Source organism: Python bivittatus, unplaced genomic scaffold (assembly GCF_059951505.1).
Source record: "Python bivittatus isolate LINGU-HERP-01145 unplaced genomic scaffold, Pbiv_v1 ctg000070_np1212, whole genome shotgun sequence".
Classification (NCBI taxonomy): domain Eukaryota; kingdom Metazoa; phylum Chordata; class Lepidosauria; order Squamata; family Pythonidae; genus Python; species Python bivittatus.
The window spans coordinates 21110225-21128923 of record NW_028277034.1 but is presented as its reverse complement, the minus strand read 5'-3'; the positions used below and the strand labels follow the sequence as shown (position 1 = coordinate 21128923).

The 18699-nt window shown below is 35.5% G+C and overlaps 1 protein-coding gene across 3 annotated transcripts in view; it reads right to left on the bottom strand.

The window, feature by feature from the left end:
- The window catches only part of LRBA (LPS responsive beige-like anchor protein), a 427822-nt gene that overhangs the window by 327121 nt on the left and 82002 nt on the right, over window positions 1-18699 (bottom strand). For all 3 annotated transcript variants that reach the window (XM_088132764.1, XM_088132766.1, XM_088132765.1), the window contains exons 19-22: window positions 15959-16067; window positions 14702-14783; window positions 12898-13021; window positions 12454-12646 (exon numbers count right to left, since the gene is read on the bottom strand). In XM_088132764.1, coding sequence (XP_087988890.1) covers window positions 12454-12646; window positions 12898-13021; window positions 14702-14783; window positions 15959-16067 — 508 coding nt within the window. The remainder of the gene's footprint in view (window positions 1-12453; window positions 12647-12897; window positions 13022-14701; window positions 14784-15958; window positions 16068-18699) is intronic.

Below are 18699 nucleotides of genomic sequence, written 5' to 3'. Positions count from 1 at the left end.
AGATAAAATTTGCAGAATATCTTTTTTGTAAAACCAGCATTTTATTAGTACATGTAGCATGTACAAGTTCACATAGCATGCACAAGTTCATTTTTCTTCAGAATACTTATAAAATGAACAAGAGAGCTACTTTGGTCTAGTGGTTAAGGCTCCAGGAGACTGTGTGATTCCCCCCCAAAAAAGTGGGCCCTGCACATGCGGGAAAAACGCTAGGATGAAAAAAAAAACCTTATAAAATGGACAAGATATGTCCATTTATAACACAGTTATAAAATGTGTTTATAATTAATTGGGATTAAAATATATATTATTTTTGTAAATGTATTATACAATCTCAAATCCAGTTTTCCGTGAAAAATTCTAATGGTGCAGTACAATATTCAAAGCAGATGTGGTCATAGCAAACTACCTTATACTCAAACTACTGATCCTTATATCTAGTACCTCTATCCTGAACAGCAATGGCTACAAAATCAGATTTTATATACTGCAAATGTCTTGCTACAGTTGCTTCATCAATATTTGTAGCCAACAGATTGTGACAGTTGTCTTTGAGATTGTCTTCCAGCCACTGGCTATATATTGACTACTGTACAGCTGAAATGTTGGAAGCCTTAACTGCATAGTATTTCAGACAGGAATTGTTAAGATTGTGAAAATGAGTTGAAAGCAGTACCTCAGAAAAGAAACTGGAAGAAATGCTTTTCTAGGGATGAGATCTTTACCACTGAATGTTGTTCTCTGGAACTCAGTATCTCTGCCAACTACTTGAGACTATACAACTTAAGAGGAGAATCACTTACTTTCTATATTCAAAGATGTACTGCGACAGTCCTCTCCAGAATTCCAGAAGACATAAGAGAGGCCAATTCAATTCTTCAAATAAAGTAATTTCTAATCCTTAAAAGTCTATGCCACAGTTCATCACTACATGAGACTAGCCTGTGGTTAGTGTTTATACAAATCAAGAAATGAGATACAATACTTGTTAAATTTCTAGCCATCAGGAAGATATTCTGCTAGTTATTTAACAATATGAAACCTGTTCAGTAGTCCTGGCATCTCCTGAAAATTATCTATATTACATATTGAGTTTTTATGGAGTAGAGAGAAGGAAGTTTGTTATTCACATTAATAAAGAAATAAGGTAAATAACATACTTAAATTTAACTTTTGTGCCAAGACAACTGGATAAGATGTCACCCATTGTTTCACACAAAAAAACATGTTTATTTCAGTCTATTGCTTTAAAACCAAAGGAAAATTTGCTTCTGGGTCCAATTCAAGGTGTTGGTCATCACCTTTAAAGCCCTACATGGCACAGGACCAGGTTACCTGACGGACTGCCTCTTCCCCATGACTTCAACCCACCCCACCCGATCACACAGAGAGGGCATGCTCCGGACCCCCTCGGCAAAAGAGCTCCAACTAGCCTGGTCCAGAAGGGGGGCCTTCCCTGCTGTAGCCTTTGGAATATCTTGCCCTCGGAGGTGAGATTGGCCCCCTTACTCCTGGCCTTTCGGAGCGATCTGAAGACATGGCTCTGCCATCTGGCCTGGGGCGAGGAAAGAAGTCATCAAGTGTGGGGTTGGCTAGCCTCTTAGAGGCCTGGCATTGCTGCCTTGAACCATCGGCCTCCTGGACTTTTCCTTTATTTTTTGTAATTGTGTATATAGGCTTTTAATTGTATATTTATTTATTGTTTTTAATGAGTTGTGAGCTGCCCAGAGTCCCCCATTGGGGGGAGATGGGCAGGGACAAATTTAATAAATAAAATAAAAATAAAATAAAATTTGTGGTTTTAATCATTAGCATTAGACTCTGGTCCCTAACACCATTTAATCTGAGCATGACATGAAATCCTGTTGCTGTAAACTTGCAATGACAACTTGAAAGCTATTATGTTAGCCAAGGGAATTTTACATGTACCTTATCTTTAATTTTATATTTCCCTTTAGGTATTTGCAAATGTGCCACTGATAATTCAGAATTAATTACCAGGTATTGCTTTAAATTAGCAAGCTAAAAGCCTATTCATTAATCTTCACAATCATGTGATACCTAATCTATAGCCATTTGCAACATTTGGAAAGCTCCTCTATGCACTACCAGTTCGGACAGTTTCAAGCTAATAAGTACAAGATTCCCCTCTGCCATTAATTTTAACTTAATTTGACATTCAGCACTCACTAATTGCTAGACAGAAAGATTAGAATGTACTACAAAAAGGCTATCATGATGCATTTGGTGCTAGAATTACAGTATGACATGATGAAAAGTTAGATGTTTATGAAGATTTAGTTTTTGTTATTCACTGCATCTTTAGTATATATCACATCAAAGATGAAGTCAAGATTCAAGGTGAAAGGAGACTGACCATTCACTTAAGCAAAAGAATATTCGTTTTGGTTTTTTTGTTTTAATTTTTACAAGATTTACTGGAAATTACCTTGTGTTCTACAAATTCCATCAATAAGCTATTCATAATTCCAGCAAATCTTTCTATTTTTTATCTTAATGAGAGCTTTATTGACCTGTTTTTCCACCCTCCTAGGAGCAATGCTAACAGCTCAGGCCTGGAAACTCTCCACACCATTCAGAAAACAAATCAAATTTGACTGCAGGCACCAATACCTGCTGATATCAATCCCAAGGAAATGAATCAGTCAAAAAGAAACTGAGGTCCTATATACACAAAAGCTTGGCACTTTCCCCAACATAACAAATCATTTAGCCCCCATACTGGCAAGCTTCTTATTATACAGATCAAAAGACTGTATTAAGTCCCAGCATTGAATTTAACTGTCAGAACACAGAAGAAGTTATGTTTATCATAATTGTAAAATATTTTAATTGACAACATTAGTTGTACCATTTTTAAAATGTGTATTATGGAAGATGTTTTTCCAGATTATAAAACATATCATATCTGTCAATTATGTTTTTTATAATCACTGAAATAACATATGCTGTAAATACTGCTAAAGTAATGAAATACAGGCAAACGCTTGTATTTTAGTGATACTATACTTCCACAATGTATTCCAACCATGAGTTACATATTCTAACCTGCAAGTTAAACATGGATATTATGTATAAGAAAAATCAAAGAGTCATGGAACAGTAGTACTATTAATTAGTGTTTAGAACTTAAATCTGAGAGTATATGATACAATAATCTAACAGAGGCTAAGCAGATCTACAGTGGGGCAAAAAAGTATTTAGTCAGCCACCAATTGTGCAAGTTCTCCCACTTAAAAAGATGAGAGAGGCCTGTAATTTTCATCATAGGTATACCTCAACTATGAGAGACAAAATGGGAAAAAAAATCCAGAAAATCACATTGTCTGATTTTTAAAGAATTTATTTGCAAAACATGGTGGAAAATAAGTATTTGGTCACCTACAAACAAGCAAGATGTCTGGCTCTCACAGACCTGTAACTACTTCTTTAAGAGGCTCCTCTGTCCTCCACTTGTTACCTGTAGTAATGGCACCTGTTTGACCTTGTTATCAGTATAAAAGACACCTGTCCACAACCTCAAACAGTCACAGTCCAAACTCCACTATGGCCAAGACCAAAGAGCTGTTGAAGGACACCAGAAACAAAATTGTAGACCTGTACCAGGCTGGGAAGACTGAATCTGCAATAGGCAAGCAGCTTGGTGTGAAGAAATCAACTGTGGGAGCAATAATTAGAAAATGGAAGACATACAAGACCACTGATAATCTCCCTTGATCTGGGGCTCCATGCAAGATCTCACCCTGTGGGGTCAAAATGATCACAAGAACGGTGAGCAAAAATCCCAGAACCACATGGGGGGACCTAGTGAATGACCTGCAGAGAGCTGGGACCAAAGTAACAAAGGCTACCATCAGTACGCCGCCAGGGACTCAAATCCCGCAGCACCAGATATGTCCCCCTGCTTAAGCCAGTACATGTCTGGGCCCGTCTGAAGTTTGCTAGAGAGCATTTGGATGATCCAGAAGAGGATTGGGAGAGTGCCATATGGTCAGATGAAACCAAAGTAGAACGTTTTGGTCTAAACTCAACTCGTCGTGTTTGGAGGAGAGAGAATGCTGAGTTGCATCCAAAGAACACCATACCTACTGTGAAGCATGGGGGTGGAAACATCATGCTTTGGGGCTGTTTTTCTGCAAAGGGACCAGGACAACTGATCCGTGTAAAGGAAAGAATGAATGGGGCCATGTATCGTGAGATTTTGAGTGAACACCTCCTTCCATCAGCAAGGGCACTGAAGATGAAACGTGGCTGGGTCTTTCAGCATAACAATGATCCCAAACACACTACCCGGGCAATGAAGGAGTGGCTTTGTAAGAAGCATTTCAAGGTCCTGGAGTGGACTAGCCAGTCTCCAGATCTCAACCCCATGGAAAACCTTTGGAGGGAGTTGAAAGTCCGTGTTGCCCAGCGACAGCCCCAAAACATCACTGCTCTAGAGATCATCTGCATGGGGGAATGGGCCAAAATACCAGCAACAGTGTGTGAAAACCTTGTGAAGACTTACAGAAAACGTTTGACCTCTGTCATTGCCAGCAAAGGATATATAACAAAGTATTGAGATGAACTTTTGATATTGACCAAATACTTATTTTCCACCATGATTTGCAAATAAATTCTTTAAAAATCAGACAATGTGATTTTCTGGATTTTTTCCCCCATTTTGTCTCTCATAGTTGAGGTATACCTATGATGAAAATTACAGGCCTCTCTCATCTTTTTAAGTGGGAGAACTCGCACAACTGGTGGCTGACTAAATCCTTTTTTGCCCCACTGTAAATCTAATAATTGCCCAGATAAAAGTCTACCTGGGAACTCCGTTTAAGTATCGTGCATTATGTTCCATTTTTTAAAGAAGGACTGGAATAGGAGACTACAAACAATTACTATAAGAAGATACTGAGAGAAATGGGAATGTTCAGCCTTGAAAAGAAAAAAACCTGGGGAGCGGGGGGGCACAGTAGTACTCTTCTATTCTATTATATGGTTTTTAATATAGAAAGGTAGTGAACCATAGTAAGGACATGGAATAATAAATTTAAGTTACAGACAGAGTCTAGAGTATTAGAGAGATCTTCCTGGTGACAAAAGCATTAGCCATCAGGAAGTGCTGAGGTTCCCTTCCTTTGTATATTGAAGAAAAGGCAGCATTCTGACAGGTTAGCTTCATTTTGCATTCATGCACTTAGAAGAGGATTGCACTCAGTGGCATAACACCAGGATTCTTTCAGTGTCTTGAGTGATAGTATAACTTCAATATACTCATTATATGACTTCAAAATATTATCATGATAAACATTTATGATCTCATAATCTGAAATAATCTGCCATAGCATAGTACCAACCCTCCCAAACATTCACTGCATAATAAATTGAATGAAAGTATACAGTTATATATTGTTTTTCTAGAACTTTCCAGATATAATTAAAAGCTCTAAAATACTGACGCTTTTTACCATTTGCTGTAGGTATTAATTATTGTTTATCCTGTATCCTGAGTCTGTAGTACCTCTTGGTTGTTGGGATGCAGACAATATATTGGCTTACAAGGCAGTTGTTGGAGGTTCTAACTTGCACAGAATAGCACAATGGAGAAGAAATACAGCATCCATATGCTTTATTACAAATATGTGACAACGTGTCAGGGAAATAATTTTGCACAAATAGCATTCAAAGTATGGATTCCCTGAAATTAGCATTTAGAAATTGACTAGCATGAGCATGCTTATGTAGAACGGGGCCTTCACTGAACTTGCAGAATATTAACAAAAATATACCAAAAATGGCCAGTACTGTTAGCATGGAATGCTGCATGTGGGATAGGTACAACAACTAATTTGGCAGCCTAGTATACACTTTCTCTACTAAAGCCTGGGGTAGCAATGTAAAGTTAGTATCTTTGCCAAGTGATATCACACCCCAAACTGTAAGATGACCTCGCCCAGTAGCTTCATATACATGTTAGAGACCAAGAAACAGTGGAATGAGTCCTGTGGCGCCCCGTAAGACAAGGGCTACCAGACTGACCTTTTACCCCCACCACTAAAGACTGAACCTACCCACTGAGTAAGGAACAGAAACATTGTAAAACAGCACCTCCAATCCCTGCAGGCAGTCCTGTAAAATACTGTGCTCAATGGTACTGAAAGGTACTGAGAGTTATAAAAAGTCCAAGAAAGCTGCACTGCCTCTATCCAGGTCCTGACCTATGTCATCCAGGAGAGCAATCAATGCTGTCTCAATCCTATGTCCAGACCTGAATCCTAACTGAAACTACATGAAAGGGTTGAGAGGAAGGGGAAGGCAGAGAAACTTATAGTTGGATGGAGCAGAAAGAAACCCTAAATAAAAGGTGTCTAAAAAACAAAAATCTATGTAGGGCCATAGTAAAAGCAATGATGGTTTATTCAGATAGAAATATAGCTACAGTGAATAGTACTGGGATAAAATAAAGTTGATTAGATTTCTTTTTCATATTTCTTGCCTTTAATTTCTTTGTTACTATTTCTTTTTGTGTGTGTGTGTGCTTTGCATAACATTGCTTCCTTGGAAAAGAATATGATTAGCTTGTGATTCTAATCACAATTAGGCTTCTTATATGTCCACACAGCATGTTAGATACAAAAGAAAAAGATGGTGAAACTGGACAAACAGGGGTAGAGTTAATAGCTGATGCATCCCATCTACCAGTGAGGCCAATTATTCTAGTGGAACAGGAATCTGCTATCTATAGAAGTCTGCTACCTATAGAACATGGCATTTTCTGCATGCAAAGTATGTGTCTACCAATGACTAATGGTAGCTAACTCTTCGCAGGAGATTTCCTTTAAGGGAAGACTAACCCTTCCCAGTATTCTTAATCAATTCTTTTGTTTGTCCACTGTACTGATCCTAAATTATGGGAGGTTTCTGTTTTTGTTTTTGATAGAACCCAAATTGTGTGGAGTTTTGTTTGGTTTTTGTTTTTATAAAGAGAGAGAAAGAAAGCATGCATGTAAACAAGTTCCTGAATAATAATGACTACAGTTCATTATATTGTGGCCACTTTTACAAAATGGCTATGGCAGAGCAAGGAGTAGGGTTGCCCATCCACATAACATGAATAGAAGATATTACTTGCTACACAATTACCAGACTGTTCTATGTTACCTCCTTACTTTCTAGAGATGTCAGAGTTTTGTGACCCTGTGTTGTGGGTAAGGACAAGTTTAGCTGCATGACAATTCCCCAAAATAGCAAATTGGGGACTAGTCAAAGATAATTCTAGTCTTTGATTATCTTATCATTCAGAACAAATTGAATATCAGATAATTTCTAGCAAATGCTATACTAGTATGGATTGAATGTTCAAAAATTATATGGTATATTGCAAGTTGGATATATTTCAACTAAATATACAGCAAAGCTATTATTCCTCGGTTCTTGCCATGTAAGATGACTTAAATCTAAATACACATGATATATAAATTTTACATAACTGTTTTCCCTCCATATATTACTTTTATATTATTTTTAATCAGCTGGCTCACATTCAGCAAGCTTGTGAAGAATTGTTCACAGTAGCAATATTTTTCTAATGTTTAAAAAAAAATCACCCTTTTCATACTTACTAGTGATAAAGATCTGAGGTATGATTCTTTGGATTAGTGAAAAAACTTAGTCATTTCATACCCAAGCTCCCTGTTCAGAATGTTTCTTTCTTGTTACAATTATAACTCAGTAGCTTTTCTATTGCACACATTTTACTAATTCTGTATTATTTTTAATATCCAGCTTAAGCATTGCTTCTAAATTTAACTCTTATTTTGACTTTCTGTACTTTTGCAGTTCTGATCTTTTATTGCATGTCTAATGATTTCTAGCCATTCCAGTCCAATATAACTGTAGGCCTGCCATTTTTTCCTATACCTCCTATTTCTAGTATTTTCTTCTGCTCCTCCCATATGCTTGAAGGTAATTCCCATGAAACAACAGCAATTTTTCAACATATTTTTTTCTTTAAACTTACATAAAAACATACTCATATGTTTTCTCTCTTTTTTCCCTTAGGTGCTTTTAACTAAAGTAGTAAGGACCTTTTGCAAATTATAGCTTAAGAGTCACCAGGGTATTGTTAGTGTGCTGTTATTCCTTTATTTTCCCATTTTATATTCTTTGCTTCCCTTATTCTATTTAAAATTAATATTGTGTGTTTTACATTTTGACCAAATACTTCATTTTAGACAGCATAATTAAAATATATGGGTAGTCAATCCAGAAATATGATTTTTATAATAGAAGCCAACATATGAAGCAGGAACCTCTGATACTGTAGAATATTTAGGGAGAATCCTACAGACACACTGATGGGTAAATGTATTTTCACCAGTGGTCAATATACTGGATAGCTGTTTAAGTCAAAGGTTATGTATTAAATTCCAGATTTTTTCCATTACCTTTCCAATCTTGTCCCAAAGTTTTATTCTTATTTTACAGGAGTGCTTTCCATATTTAATTTCTAAAGGTCTATATGAATTCTAATCTTACTGCTTCCATTGCTCAAGTTATTCCACTGGGATAAGAACAGCCCAGGCCTTCAATGTCTGCCATTTTCAAGCTCTATGTGGCAAATCTACCCATTCCAAGATTCAACTATCCTCTTCTCACACTTTCACTCTTTAATCTTTTCTCATAAATCAATCCTAGACAACAAATCATTTTTGCTCGTCTTCTCTTTTCAATTTGTCTGCATCTGCAAGGCTGGGCAAGTCAAGCAAATAGCTATATAATTCAACTTAATTTTATGGACATCAGTTCTACTGAGTGATAATATCTGGCATCTTATTCAATCTTACACTTTTCCATAACATTAAATATAAAGCAAAAGTTTATTCCTTGTTTTAATTTACTGCATTTTAATTCTCAATTCTTTGTGGTTAAGTGCTTTCTAAACATTCTGTAGCTATAGACAAAACTAAAATTACCTGTGACATAAATTACTGTATCAATAAGTATTTTAAATATATACTGATACATAATTCAAATTACACTAAAAAGTAAATATAATTTATTCCTTTTGGGATTAATAAAAAATAAATTATCTAAGTTATTTTCAAAATACATTTTTCGAAAATAATTTCATCTTAAGGTTTTGCAAGGATTTAGCAAAAGTAAAGAAGAAACAAACATGTTCAAAACTGAAAAAAATCATAGAAGAAATTATTACAATAGGAATATAGCTAATATTTCTATTTAGGTGCTTTTGTGGTAAATTCTTCTTAGGACAAATGCAGAAACTATACATGATAAAAATCAAATTATTTTACAAACTACTATAATGAAAAGAGCAGAAAGTAGAGGGAGAGAACATATAAAAATAGGGAACCTTTTTTTTTTTTAATCAAAGCATTACAACAGGCTCTAGCTTTAATAGGATTATGTACACCTTCAAATCCTGAGAGCAAAAGAAGCCTATGTAGTGCAATTATGCCACAAAAGCCATCACTGCTTATAAAGCGTAGTACTGCAGTTGGAAAAGAGGCTACAGTGACAAACGGCTTCCCTGCTACAAAGGTGGCAGGAAATCTATCAAACTGGACAATAAAATTGCAATTGAGTTTCTTTGGCTTTTTATAGCAGCTCCATGTATCTTGATGTGCAGCTCTGCAAAATCTATCCAATTTTGCAACACTAGTTCTTTCCACACAAGCTCTTTACCAAAAGTAGAATTACACAGTAGTGTATGAATAGGTAGTGGCTGATGCATAAATGAATAGAGCTGAAATATGAATTAAGGTGTACAAAAACTAATTTTAAAAGCAATTTCTGTGACTCAGTTTAAGGAAATATTGTCTTATAGATTCGGACATTTTGAAACACTAAAAAAATGCTTCACTTATTCAAACTAATTCACACTTTCAGAAAATTCAGGATTCAATAACAACCCTTTAACGCATTTAATTTTTTAAGAAAGACTAAGTTTTGAGGATCCTTGTCTTCAGAACACTTACAGAGAGACTTAATTAAAACAGGCTATTTATTTTACTACTAATGTTTCTATGTTACTCTACTCCCAATGGTCCAGAATGGTATATAAAGAAAAACCAGAGGATGAGAAACAATATAACAATAATCAAGAATATACATTACAATGGTACTGACCACCGGGGCAGATAAAACTTATTTCATGCAAGTGGTATGTCACAAGGATAATTAAAGTGAATTAACCTGAAGCATATGCATGCCTAACCCTTGCAATTATAAGACAGAAATGTAAAACAGTGGCTGACCTAACTCAATCATTAAAGAAAGAACTGTACATATATGAAATTTGACTGGATTAGCAGTTGAAACACTCTCACTTTCACTATCATAAATTGACCACTCTGAAATTAACTCTGGTAACAAACCAAAAATGCTGTCTGATGATGGTTCCAATCTCCGGCAGATTCTTTTTGCCCTTGAAATTTTTCCCACCATCACTTGGCCATCCCACCTTACACTTTACAAATGTTTATCAACTCATAACCAAATGCTCATGCTGATCCTGTATGGAGACCTTGAATCAACATTAAGTTAATGTCAAGCAGAGACTGACCCTCAAATGAGTAAGTACAAAAGAATATAAGAAACAAATAATAAAAATAGTAGTCTTAGCAAAAGCTAATTTTTATTATTTTATTGGAATTGAAAGACTGAAAAATTAAGTTTGATAAACTATAATTTACCATAACAATATGTCAGAATGAGAATATATGAACTATCAAAATATATGTAAATGTGATGGAATGGAATTATGAAGGCCAAACTCAGGGAGGGAAACATCCTCTTTCGTCTCCTGAGGGGCGAGGAAGAGATAAGAGGATGAGGCTGGCACCTCCCTGAGGAATTCACTCTGTTTTGACTGGCTGACTTTCGGAACTGAGGTTTCAGTCTGGGAAGATTCTTGCTAGAAGTTGTAGCTAATAAACATTGCTGAACTGAATCTACATGGTCTCCTGGAGTTCCTTGGGCTAGGCCTGACAGTAATGCAGAAACTGAAAAGTGTTGCTTCTTACACCATGTACATACTACTATATATGTGACATATACATATACATGTATGTTCTACTTGGCAACATTCATATGATAAGACCATTTTATCTGTACCATTTAAGTACAGTGCAAGAATTTATGTCTAGAGTTATTAGCAGTTTAAATATTTTTCTTCTTGCAAATGTCTATCAACTCATAACCAAATGCTTATGTTGATCCTGTATGGAAACCTTGAATCAACATTAAATTAATTTCAAATGACTAATACTAAACTGAATGTAAAGTTACGGGTACTCATGTATTAATGGTGAAAAAACAGCTATGCGATTAACAAGATTCAGTATGAACAAAACAAGAGAAAAAAAGCATATCAGAAAATATTTAACTTCCCTGTACACTATTCATTTGATTTAAGTAAATTATTAATGTTAATTTCAATCTCTACAATTAAAAAAAATAAATGTATTTCTAAATATTACCTAAGAAACTTAATTATCGAACAGTTGGTGCCATGTATTATTTTGGACCATATTCATACACACTTTTTTAAATACAATCTATTTAAGTAAAATCACAATCTGGGAAGAGAGTATCTGTTGTTTCACTTTATAAATATGATGGTCTCATAAGGCATTCACATCCACATAGCTGAAAGAACAATTTTTGTACCTGAACTGTGCTGTCAACACACCAGGTGTCCCATAATTCATGCACTGGTGTAATGGGGGGGGGGGGGGAGAACCTTCATTTTTCTTACACTGTAAATCCCCATATGGAAATCCACCCAGAGCTATATTAAAAATATTTGGGGGAACAGAAGAAGAAAGCACAGTGGTAGCCATCACAACTTTATCCTAGAATCTGTTCCTCAGTTAAAGGGAGGTTACCACCATTAGAGAAAACTTCACAAACTTTCCATCACAATATTATGGTTAAAAAAAACAACAACTTTATACCGGTAGTGGGAAAATTGTTTTATTTCTTATTCAAGAAGAAACCTTCTAGCAACCTTTCCTCTCTTTGTTTGGATTGAAACAGATTTTGCTTCAGTTTCATCAGACTGTAGTAATTTGTTGCTCAGCCCCTCCATATAACGAAATGGTATCATTCTAACATAGAAATAGACAAGGTGCGCCACCTTGTGTTTCAAATTTATGTGGTTCAACAGCATAGGCAGTTCATAATAAAACAAAAGCTTTTCTGAACTTCAGATTAGCTATTCTCATACCGTACATGACACTACACAAGCACTGTATTAAAATATTTAATTGTTGCTTTATGAAATTTGGACACTTTCCTTAATTTTGTTCTATATAGTTAAATGTATCATTTTAGTGTAACATTTTTGTCCTAAACCCACCAAATTGTGCAAGTTCTTCACAAAAATCATAGAGTTAGAATTGTTTTTGCACAACTTACCTTTGAATGTGTAATTGCTAGGGTATCCACCCAAACACGCCAGCCACCCCATTCATACTTGATTGCATGATAAAGTAGTATTCGAAAAATGGCATACACCATTTCTGTTATCTTCTGTTCATCAGAGCTTTGGGGATTAAAATAGCAAAGGGAAAGCATCCATTCCTGCCATACAGAACACTGTAGTAAACTCCTGAAAAATTGTCAACACATATTGCAAATTAACTTTGAAGAAAGCAAGAAAATGCAACTCAAAGACAACTAAAGTTTTGTCTTGAACATCAACAGGAATTCATAACATAAAAAACACCAAATACAACCTGCAATTGAATGAACCACACGGATAATTTGAGACCCAGTCTCTAGTTTAAAAACAACTTTTGCATCATACAGCTTGAAGAGACAGCTTTCTAAGCTATATTACTGTATATATAATGATCTTACCTCCTATTGTCCCTGCTGCTATTAAAAAGCTTAATCATGTCTGATAGGAAGACTCGGTGGACTTCCATGGTTTCTGAGCACTGTGGGGAATTACGCAGCAAAACAGCAATAACTTTCAAAACCTCTGTGGAAAACATAACATTTTAAAAAGTCAGCCTGAAAATAAGATTTTCACCTCCCTCATTCTAATTCCTCCTCCTTCCCCCCAAGTTAAAAAATGGCTACATGGGCATGCGAAGAGAAGCAAAGTATAACTTTTGAAATTATTCCTGGATCATTTTCTATAGTGCTTTCACCAAGACACTGAACTGTGGGTATTAAGTAATGGAAGATGACATATTGGTCATTCAGAAGAAATCTTTTTCCTTGTATCTTTATTCTGGTTTGGGTATCATGCACCTTAAAATGCAATTTATTCATAGAGCAACCTGCAAACGTCCAATACTTTTGTTAATTGCTTGTTGGGCACAAGTCGCCAAAAAGAAAAAAAATCTTATTGATGAGTTTCCCAAAGACATCTGGGTGACCACTACTAAGAGGCAGAAATCAGATAAGCTGGACAGTACATATTTATTGATGGGTAATGATTGCATTTTCAAGTATACTTTTATAGCAGAGAATATTATCAATTAAGACAAGATGATACTAAATTCAGACTAAATCCTTCTGTTGTAATTAGTAATAGCATTTTTGGAAAATTGTAAACGCTATATTATATTCTCTACATGCAGGCATTCCTCCATTCCCACAACTCATTTAACTGTATCTATTTGTCTTAGACAAATCTTAAAGTACTTTCAAGTTTAGTAGTGATAGTATCCCTTACTGTTCAATGTGAAGAACTGAATTTTATTATCCTATTGTTATAGCTGCATCTTTTCCCAGGATAGCATGGTTTAGCTCTCATATGTACAGGTTAACAACTCTCACACTGATCAAAAATTAAACTAACAAATCCTCAGAAAAGGGTAAAAGAATCAGTTCCTTAAAGAGTTGTAAACATGGTCATGTCCATACTTGCTCCAAAGCACATTCTGGGATCAAACCCAAAGTAATAAATAATTCTGTACTTACTATTCTTTGCCACAACAATCCTATGCAGGTATTTAATCAACAGATGTAATAGGTAAAACAATGATAAATATTTAAGGCCTCCCAATATAAAACAATGATAATGAAATTCTGTAGGCTGGATGCATTTTAACCTAAATACCGTTGCAAGCTTCCCTATGAACAAGAACTCTGATAAGACATGTTTCTAGATTGCTAAAATATTATAAATGCATCTGAATGAACTTGCTTAAAAACCTATTGCTGGGTTAGAGCTAAAAATGAGAAGGCTGTTGGTTATGGGGCTTCTGTGTATAGCCTCATTTCCACCAACATTTTAGCTGTCATCAGGTTAACAACTCTCACATTGATCAAAAATTAAACTAACTAACCATTCCACTGAAGTAACTTTCAAGTATCTGAGAAACTGAGGTATCAGGCCCTTTTTTCTCCAACAATGGTACACTTAATTTAGAATGGAAATTAATAATGAAATTAATTTCCAATGATATTATACCAAATTAAATTGTCAGATTTATGATAGAATTGAAACCGCTACTGAAGTCTAAATATCCTATTTCTAAAAAAAACTTTAAAAAATACTTCAAAGCGACAACACTTCCCAAGGTACCTATACAAACATAAATAAGAGAAAGAAATATGCTTTCTAGTACACTTTTATCCCTTTTTGAAACATATAAAGCACTATTTACAAGTCCTTTACAGTTTATCTCAAAGAAGCACCAATGCTTACGGGGATTTTGTATTTTCACTGTTGAATCTGGGTCAGGATGCTGTTTATGCATCACTTGGGTACAAATCTGCTCAATAAGTATCTGAAGAAAAAGAAAAAAGAACATGATATTAGGAAAAAATGTAATATTGAATTGAAATAATATTTTTAAGTGTTCCATTAATAACAGCCAGATTCTGATCTCTAAAATAATTATCTCAATAAATAAAATTAGCTCTAGATGACAAGCAGGAAGAATGACTTATTTCTAAGTAAATAAAATGCTTCATTATAATATTTTTCCTTGCTCAGGTAACACTGCCCACCTCAGATAGGAGGTAAGCTTAAAATAATAGGATACTCAATAGAAAAACAATAACAAAAATGTAATAAGTCTATGAAAGTCCATTTTAAAGACTAAACAGTTCATTCAAATAAATAAAAAGTATTAAAGCATCAAGAGGCTTATTACTGGACCATTCTGATGATAAACAACCCAAATTATTTGTTTATAATGGACAGCAACATTATACTCCTTTAGCTCTGGCACAGGAGAGTCAGAGCTACAAAATCAATTCTATGGGCAAAAGATGGAACAGAAATTGGAAGAAGTCAAAACAATTATTTTTAGGGTGTCTGTGGAGCTTCAGTTATATGACATTTCTTAAAGATCTAACATTTAGATGAATTGGTTAGAAGGGGTTCCAGATGGATTGCAAAAAGAAATGTGAGGGCCTCATGTGGCCTTGGGGCCTCAAATTGGCCACTCTTGTCTTAACTTGAAGAATGTTTCAGTGGTGCATTCCAAGGTTGTATAGCTGTCAGTTAACTGCCATAATAAAAACTTTTCATATCATCATCATCATCATCATCCTCATCATCAATCATCATCATCCTGCCATTTTAATATATATAACTCAAGGTGGCGAACATATCTAATACTCCTGCCTCTATTTTCCCCACAACACACACACACACACACACAAATGCACGTGCACACACACACATAGGCACATTATCATATCACATCATACCAATCTAAAACTTACTTTGGTAATATTGAAAGATCTGTTTGACAATAGAACTATTATTTTTTATTAAATTAACATTTTTATTCAAATTAAGTATTGAATTATTCAAGTTTTCTTTTTCAAGTTAAGCATTTATATTTGCTAACTGGTATTTTTCTGAAACAGAAATAAGAAATCCAAATTTTATTATCTGGAACAAATCAGCATATATTTAATTCCTCCTAACTACACATTTTAACTTTCTTACCTCAAAAAGTACATTGTATATAGTCATGGAAATTAAGTTTGTTTGAAGAGTAAGTCTCTCAGTCAGAAGAGAAAACAGTCCATGCCCAATCATAATTTCTGCTTTCCTCCTAAAATTAAAATGAAAATTAAATAAGAATAAGAATAAGAAATAACTTGTCAAATATGTTTTTGAGGAAATATCACTCACAATATTTAGACCAGAACCATCCTCCTTTTCTTCCCCATGCTCATTTATTTTATAGTCAACATTTTTATACTATGAAAAAGGAGAACTATAATTTTCCAAGTCTCAGCTCAGAGATGTTTGTTAATCAGAAAATTCCATTGTTCTTGTGGAAATTAAATCTCTATATTCAAATAATAAAACCTTTATAAAATAAAGGCATGCACACAATTGCTTGGAACACCCTGCTTTGCTTCTACTTTTTAGCAAGCAAACAAATCATAGTTAACAACAGCTTGTTATGTTTATATCAGGAAAAACTACGGTTAATAACTTCCAAACAACCCAGAATATGCAAATCAAATTTAAACTATGGTATCATGTTCTAGCTTCTTTGAAAGTCATAATAGATTTATGGTTTAGTTACAGTGAAAAACTATGGTTAACTATGGGGGAATATTAAAAGAAAAAAGTGTGGGTAAGACAAGTTTATGAATACTTGGCTAAGATCCAATTGTCTGTAAATTGCAATATCAGCAAAGATATTCTAATATTCTAGTTCATTTCTCTCTCTCTCTCTCTTAATCTCTCTTTCTATATATACAGTGTGTATATATACAGTATATACACACACACACACACACACGCACACTGGGGCAAAAAAGTATTTAGTCAGCCACCAATTGTGCAAGTTTTCCCACGTAAAAAGATGAGAGAGGCCTGTAATTTTCATCATAGGTATACCTCAACTATGAGAGACAAAATGGGGAAAAAAATCCAGAAAATCACAATGTCTGATTTTTAAAGAATTTATTTGCAAATCATGGTGGAAAATAAGTATTTGGTCAATATCAAAAGTTCATCTCAATGCTTTGTTATATATCCTTTGTTGGCAATGACAGAGGTCAAATGTTTTCTGTAAGTCTTCACAAGGTTTTCACACACTGTTGCTGGTATTTTGGCCCATTCCTCCATGCAGATCTCCTCTAGAGCAGTGATGTTTTGGGGCTGTCGCTGGGCAACATGGACTTTCAACTCCCTCCAAAGGTTTTCCATGGGGTTGAGATCTGGAGAATGGCTAGGCCACTCCAGGACCTTGAAATGCTTCTTACGAAGCCACTCCTTCGTTGCCCGGGCGGTGTGTTTGGGATCATTGTCATGCTGAAAGACCCAGCCACGTTTCATCTTCAATGCTCTTGCTGATGGAAGGAGGTGTTCACTCAAAATCTCACGATACATGGCCCCATTCATTCTTTCCTTTACACGGATCAGTCGTCCTGGTTCCTTTGCAGAAAAACAGCCCCAAAGCATGATGTTTTCACCCCCGTGCTTCACAGTAGGTATGGTGTTCTTTGGATGCAACTCAGCATTCTCTCTCCTCCAAACACAACGAGTTGAGTTTAGACCAAAACGTTCTACTTTGGTTTCATCTGACCATATGACATTCTCCCAATCCTCTTCTGGATCATCCAAATGCTCTCTAGCAAACTTCAGACGGGCCCGGAGAAGTACTGGCTTAAGCAGGGGGACACGTCTGGCACTGCAGGATTTGAGTCCCTGGCAGCGTAGTGTGTTACTGATGGTAGCCTTTGTTACTTTGGTCCCAGCTCTCTGCAGGTCATTCACTAAGTCCCCCTGTGTGGTTCTGGGATTTTTGCTCACCGTTCTTGTGATCATTTTGACCCCACAGTGGAGGACAGAGGAGCCTCTTAAAGAAGTAGTTACAGGTCTGTGAGAGCCAGACATCTTGCTTGTTTGTAGGTGACCAAATACTTATTTTCCACCATGATTTGCAAATAAATTCTTTAAAAATCAGACAATGTGATTTTCTGGATTTTTCCCCCCATTTTGTCTCTCATAGTTGAGGTATACCTATGATGAAAATTACAGGCCTCTCTCATCTTTTTAAGTGGGAGAACTTGCACAATTGGTGGCTGACTAAATACTTTTTTGCCCCACTGTATATATATATATGTATATGTGTCTATACAGTACTGTGCAAAAGTTTTAGGCAGGTGTGAAAAAATGCTGTAAAGAAAGAATGCTTTCAAAAATATATATTGTAATTGTTTATGTTCATCAATTTACAAAATGCAAAGTAAGTGAACAGAAGAAAAATCTAAATCAAATCAATATGTGGTGTGACTACCCTTTGGCTTCAAACCAGCATCAATTCTTACACTTGCACACTTTGTACACGTGCACAAAGTCAGGGATCTTGTAGGATTACAGTCAAGTGTATGATTAACCATTATACCAAGCAGGTGCTAATGATCATCAATTTCATATCTAGGTTGTAACACAGTCATTAACTGAAACAGAAACAGCTTTGTAGGAGGCTTAAAACTGGGTGAGGAACAGCCGAACTCTGCTACGGAGGTGAGGTTGTGGAAGACAGTTTCATGTCACAGGTCATACACCATGGCAAGACTGAGCACACCAACAAGACACAAGGTAGTTAAGACTGCATCAGCAAGATCTCTCCCAGGCAAACATTTCAAAGCAGACTAGGGTTTCAAGATGTGCTGTTCAAGCTCTTTTGAAGAAGCACAAAGAAACGGGCAACGTTGAGAACC